Below are 6,803 nucleotides of genomic sequence, written 5' to 3'. Positions count from 1 at the left end.
CCAAACTAAAAATCCAAAAAACCAAGCCAATATGAAAAACATGAAATTAGGGATGAACGTTTGGACCGAGTAACCGGTACCGGAACCGGATAGAACCGATCAGACCGGAATCGAGACAACATTCTTGTGGATTTTTGGAACCGGGAACCGACAAAAACCGGAACTGTATGTTGCTATTTCTTGAGGACTGGTTTCTACATTGAAGACACGACAAAAACATATCGGAACCGGGAACCGATAGAACCGACGGTCCAGTTCAATTCTTAATTTCAACCGACTTCGGTTTGATTCCCGGGCCGGTTCCAACCAGATCGGTTCTTTTACTCATCCTTACATGAAATTCAAGATTGGTTTGGTGTTTAGTTACACGACAAAGGAAACCCAAAACAACATTTTATGTGTATAGGTTTTATATATATTAATTGTACGAAAAGTGAAATGATTATCAACTTTTAATTTCCATTCCAATACGGGGAAAGAATCAAAGTACAATGTGATTGTTAAAAAATAATTTTTTTTAAGAAATTTCACACTACAAATCCATGGTGCCATTTACACTAATACAAAGCCCTTTATTGATAATTAGAACTACAAATTCATTTAAACAAATAGATAAAACTAGTAACCGAAGTTGAAAATATCTACCTTAATCTACACATTTACATGATATATATATATGTGGTAAACGCAATCCTATCATACTCATAGACCACACACCTTCTATCTTTCCATATTTATTGTAGCTGGATTAAGAAGCTCATCATACTCCAGCTGCAAAACAACACAACACCACAACTAAATAATTCATATTCTTAAAATAAATGCTTACATTTCGTATAATAAAAATGGCAAAGTTACTTTCACAAAAAAATACCTCTAGATCTAAAATTATCTTTTTGGGTGAGACAAAAAGCTGCAACTTTTGTCATTACTGCTATTTTCAATCATGACGATGTCCTCCGATTAAAAATTAAGGGTTATTTACAACCAAGACCACGAGAAGGGTATTTACGTCTTTTGTATTTTTTTAGTTAGGACAAAAAGTTACAACTTTTGTCCTGTTGACATCTATCTAACGGTTTTGTCATGTCATGTTCTGTCCTATCATTTCGTACATAACAAACAAGGGCATATCAGTGTAGAGTGATGATAGGCATACCGATGCTTGGCTAAGTGCTTGTTTCATCTTTCTATATTCTTCTTGAGCTCTTTTGGATCGAAACATGGCTTGGACCCGAATAATTGATCTCTCCACCCGTTCTTCAGCTTGTTTCCTACTCGCATTGTAAAAATTTTCCTCCACAATATTTTCTTCATTCTCATTATTGTCCACGTCATCATTATTTGAAGCAACTTTAAGACCTCGAAAGCCTTTTCGTTTAAGTCGCCAACGTAGAATTGCTTTCTCCAACACTCCCACTGACCACACTATCTTCTTGTATTGCTTTCTAACTTGGAAACCACGGAAAAATGCCTACATAAAAAAAATGTTTTATTTTCATCATGAATGCAAAAATTAACAACTAAATTTCGTTGATTTGTTTATTATAAACAATATAAACAAAATCTGAATATGAGTAAAGGACTAAATTACCCTCAACACAATAATCATCAAAAGAAACGGGGGCTTACTTGGATTTTGATGGCTTGGCGGCGCTTATTGAGAAAATCTTTTCGTATTTTCCAAGTACGAAACCGATGCTGTATCCGTACAGCAGCCGCCATCTGTTTCCTGGTTTCATGTTTCCGATACGCATGTTGAATCCTCATCGCCGCTATTATACACCGCGCTTCATCTTCCGTATTAGCAAATTCCACCGCTTTTGATCTCAATTTAAACGACTGCTCCCTGAACGCCGCCTGTATCCGGGCGGCAGCATCAGCCGCCCGCCGATACGCCGCCAAGGTCTCCTTCAAATACTGCTCCTCTTCAGTGACCGGCTCATCGGCGGCGGTATAATCATCGTCTTTTGGGATTGTACTTTGCAATGAGCCGCTAACGTTTCCGGCTAATGTCATGGCCTCGAAATGGGCTAATAGGGCTTTTTCTGCGAGAAAAGCTGCTAACCCTTCGTAACCATTTTTGGATGCAAGATCCGCCGGGGTGCATCCGCCCGGATTTTCTGAAGTCGGGTCGGTTACTAAATTTGGATTCGCCCCTGCTGATAGAAGAGATGCCACAGTTCTTTGCCTGGAAAACAAATTTAAAGGTTTAATCAGTATATACAAGTTGCAAGTTCTTGCATTTAACCCTAAACAATGAAGAAAAGTGGAAATAGAATCTTACTTCCCATAATGAGCAGCCCAATGAAGAGCAGTCCATCCACGTTTATCACGAAAATCAATCGATAAACCCGACCACGAATACGGAAAAATAGCCCAGGTGTAATCCAACACAGCACACAAATGAATCACCCCTTGACCTTCATCATCACGTTCCGGAATCTTACTCCCCTCTAATAGTCTCTCCAAAAGCCATTCAAGTAACCTATTTTGTAAAATCAGCTCAAATAAACTATTCTTCGCTTGCGAAAACGCTATCTTTTTCCCTACAATCGAATCCACCAACAAATCCCAACTCTTAACAATCGATCGCGTTTTATGAGCAAAGATTTTCGCTTCTTTTATGACCTTTGGAGGTACGTGACTCGATAGGATATTGAGGCTTCTTGATGTTGAAAATAGCAAATGAGCTAATCGCATTTTGACTTGGAAATCTTCCCATTCGGGTTTTTCTTGTGAAGAGATTGTGATGTTTTGTTGTGTAGGTGGGGCCCGGTATTCGAATGGGATAAGTTGACTGATGGGGGTTTGACCATCGGGAGTGATGAAAAGGTTGACTACTCCTGGGGTGTGAGGTGGCATGAAGCACCGGAATACGCCAGGCTGGACTGTTTCGATTGGGACACATACGTCTCCACATACGCAAAACAGATTTGAGTTTGATAAGTGGAGATGTTCTTCGTGGAAAACTCCAACCACTAAAACCTACAGGAAAGAAAAGAGATTAGGATTAGAAAAATAATTAATTTAATTGAATCTAGAATATTGTAGACTACAAGTATTATTTTGTAGTGAATGTTATAAATTGTTATCTAAATAGAACCTTTGTTTCTTCTTTAGACGAAGCCCATGAAGGGGAGACTTCAGTTATATTGAATATTTGCTCCAAGGATTGTGATTGGCTACTTGGATTCCTAACTGTTTCTTTACCAATTGGTTCATCAATCACAAGAGGGGAATCAGTGTCAGTCATGTTGTAATTCATCCATCTTCCAAAACTATCTTGATTTTTCAATCCATCCTTCTCCAAGGAGTCTAAAATGTCATTGCTAGAATTTATAAATCCAGGGTCCATCTGTAAATAAAAAAATGTACAAAGTTTAATGAGAAACACTATACACTTACTCTTTAGGGTCAAATGCAACAACTATCAATGTATTTTCATTGGTTAGCCTACTTACAGTATTTACAATTCCATTTAGTCCATATTGGTCATCTTGATCAAAATATGGTATGTTTCCTACAAAATTTTTTTTAAAAAACGATCTATAAATTTTAATCAAAATCAATTATATTTAAAGGATTATCATTGCAGATACATAAAGTAGACTACCTCCTTCATGCGTGATTAAGTTGTCGGAGTCATTTGGGACCACAAGATCATCCCATTCAAGCGTGTTAAGTTCATGAAGTGTCATTTTATGATTTATTATAGTCTCATTAGGCTCTGTACACTCACATAAAAGGGTAAAATATAAATTTTTAAAAAAATATATTATAACTAGTTGTTAGTAAATTACTTAAAAAACTAACTTACCAACATTATAAACCTGATCAACCCCATCATGTTCTTCTGAGAGAGTCCATGAAGCGGGTGCGTCTGAACTGGCATTTGATTCAATAGTTGGAGAGCTTTGTAACTGCATAATGAGTTTATAAATATCAACAAAATATTATACTTTAAAAAATCTAAATTTTTTTATTCAAAGTACATTGCTATTTCTTGTATTTAATCCTATTTCTTAATATACAGCATATATGATTAAGAGCTCTTATGATGGGGACAAACCTCCTGGGTGTCACGATAATGAACAAGAACAATATGTTCCAATTTCCTGCAGCATAAGCAAAGAAAATCGAAGGTATTTATATGGTAAATATTATTAATGCAAAAAAATAAAATAAAAGGAAGGGCCCATATTCGTAACCCATGTAATCTCCAATTTCTTCATACTTATCAAGAAGCCAGTAACATCTGCGAACTAAGGTTGATTGATCTTCACCATGTGCATAATACACATGAATCCTTTCATCATTACCAACCTATATAAATAAGGTTGACTCATCAATCATATTATAACAGAATTAACTAATATTTTCATATAAATTTAAATTCAAAACAACCATAAAATGAACTTAAGGTTGATTCCTTTTATTTCTCTTTAAGTTATGTATGGATAAAGTGGTTGAATGGGTAATGATGACTATCTGGGTAAATGGTTGTATATATAAGGTTTGTTTCTTTTTCTAGACTGAATAAACGGTTTGAAAGATTTTAAAATGACCATTTTACCCTTACATTCCAAATAACACATTTCACAATATTCATCAATTCTAACGTGAGAGAAGTTGGGAGGGTAAAAGAAGAAGGGCAAATAGGTAAGGGGTTAGTGACCTTAAAGATCAAACAACGTTTTTCGACTTAACTAACCCACTATAATTTTTTTTTATACATAGATGATGTTTATTAAATGAATTAACATAATTACGTAAGATATGCCATATGTCTAGTCCTCGAACTAGTTCTTTTAATAATTTTTAAGTAGCAGAAACCCTTACCATTTTTTCATGTCATTTTCTAATATTCTTAACAGTTCCATCTATCTTTTATGTGTTTTTCAACAATGGAATCCCTTTTTGGGTTTAAAAAGGTGCAAACATGAATAGCTTTTTGCATGTGAAAATGTGCAAAGCACCAAAAAAGAACTCACTTTCAAGTGCTCATGAGCTTCTTTGACAGTTTTTCCATCTTTTTTCTTTTTCCAATTATGCCCATCCCTCCGGAAATTTCGTAGCATCTTACGATCAAATAAGACAATAGTGCCACCTATTTGACGTTTGACCCCATCTCAAACAAGAAACATAATCTCAAAAAATCAAAAAACAAAAAGATGAGATAAAAGTTTACTTTTTGGCAAATTCACAGGCTTCACATGAATGTTGAAATGCTTGTGGTTACAAAGCATTGCATGGATCTCATTTGGCCTAAGCCATCTTGTTTTAGCTTCTTCAAACATGGTGGGTATATCTAAATCTGTTCATGGAAGAAAAAAACATGTTACATGGTGGGTATATCTAAAACACTATACCTAGTACTACAAGCTCTAGTTTTTAACAAAAAAAAAACATAAACAAATAAAAGTAGATCATTATCTATTAATAGAAGTGCATAAATACTTCATATGTAGCTCAATAATAACCAACAATAGACACTCCAATTCCAGCAAAAAAATAGGGCAAATTGCTACATATAGCAACAGAGATCCTCTACATCTTTGTTGGTGACTAGACTATAAAAATCATTATTAAAACCATCCAACTTTCTAAAATCGTTGTAAAAAGCATTCAATTCAGGTTCTTTGGTCAAAATTTCCCAAAATAATTAATTTTGAAAAATCAGTTAGTGTTAGGATAACTCCATCTATCAGAAATAGTTTGTTCTAACTTCTTAGATACCTACGCCTATCGTTTTGCCATATTTTGCTCACTGATACATATGATTATTTGAACTGGATTAGTTATGATGCAAAATTTGTTGCTCTATTGCAATTTTGCTAGAAATAATATGAGCATGAACAACATTTTCAGAGAATAAACTACAATACATACTCAATCTCAGTTCCAGTAAAAAGTAAGTATGATGACTATGAATTGTTCTTGTTCATAAATAAATATATGCAAAATACATACACAAATTCAAACGCACCTTGCATGGTTTTGAAGCCATGAATCTCTGAACCAACAAGTTGCGAAGGTACGGCAGGTTCCATGGCCAAAATAACTTCAAAGACTATGAATTCTAATGTAATCTAAAACAAAACACAAAATAATTCGAAAGATAGAAGAAACTATTCCGATGATTTGTTGCTAGTAGAAATTAAGTAGACGGGGTAAAGACTAAAGATTGAGCTAAAGCACTTGATCGCTGCAATCTCCGATGACCAAAATCAAAGCTCGGGGCAACCATTAACTTGCACAGAAACGACGGAAGAAGAAAAAAAACCCAAATTGTACGAGAATTCAACTGTAAAAGCGACAAGAAGAAGTGATGTTTCAAGGAAAAACGCGACGTGAGGGATGGACCAATAATGGATGTTAAAAGCGTGGGACAGGGTGTTGTCAGTTCTGTCTGTATTTTCTTTGTACGAATGTGATTGATTTTTATAATACATTTCCGTAACAAATAACATTGTAAATAAAATAGACAAAAAACAAAATAACTATTTTTTTAAGTTATTTTTTTTTAAAAAGGCAAAATTATAGAAAAAAATAGATAAAATGTCTATATTAGCTATTTTTATTTTTATTTTATCACAAAACAACCAAAAAAATTAAAAAGAAAATACCAGTTTAGCCACAATTTTCGCAAAGAGAAATTGACACTATAACACAACAAAGTTTTGGCTTTGTTCCGGATTGGTCACACAATTTTTTTTTTGCGCAATTAATCTCTCAACTTTCAAATTACCTGTCAATTATGCCATTTTGAGCAAGGAAATTGGATGAACCAGTTACGTTGC

General features: G+C 34.6%; 1 protein-coding gene across 2 annotated transcripts; it reads right to left on the bottom strand.

Annotated features, from left to right (window-relative positions):
- Positions 1-551: 551 nt before the first annotated feature.
- LOC111914148 (calmodulin-binding transcription activator 5) lies at positions 552-6,378 on the bottom strand. 2 transcript variants are annotated; one of them, XM_023909896.3, is made up of 13 exons: positions 5,990-6,376; positions 5,192-5,317; positions 4,995-5,110; positions 4,238-4,326; positions 4,073-4,118; positions 3,821-3,923; positions 3,617-3,730; positions 3,465-3,523; positions 3,107-3,358; positions 2,288-2,988; positions 1,633-2,191; positions 1,160-1,474; positions 552-771 (listed from the first exon to the last, which is right to left on the bottom strand). In XM_023909896.3, exons 1-13 carry the CDS (start codon positions 6,051-6,053, stop codon positions 721-723), a joined length of 2,595 nt encoding a protein of 864 aa, XP_023765664.1. In that variant the 5' UTR covers positions 6,054-6,376; the 3' UTR covers positions 552-720. The 2 variants fall into 2 exon arrangements, with proteins under 2 accessions (XP_023765664.1, XP_042751940.1); XM_042896006.2 differs by lacking the exons at positions 3,465-3,523; positions 3,617-3,730 and having other exon boundaries at positions 4,212-4,326; positions 5,990-6,378.
- Positions 6,379-6,803: the final 425 nt, after the last annotated feature.

Source organism: Lactuca sativa, chromosome 6 (assembly GCF_002870075.4).
Source record: "Lactuca sativa cultivar Salinas chromosome 6, Lsat_Salinas_v11, whole genome shotgun sequence".
Lineage (NCBI taxonomy): Eukaryota > Viridiplantae > Streptophyta > Magnoliopsida > Asterales > Asteraceae > Lactuca > Lactuca sativa.
This window is presented reverse-complemented; position numbering and strand designations above follow the sequence as displayed.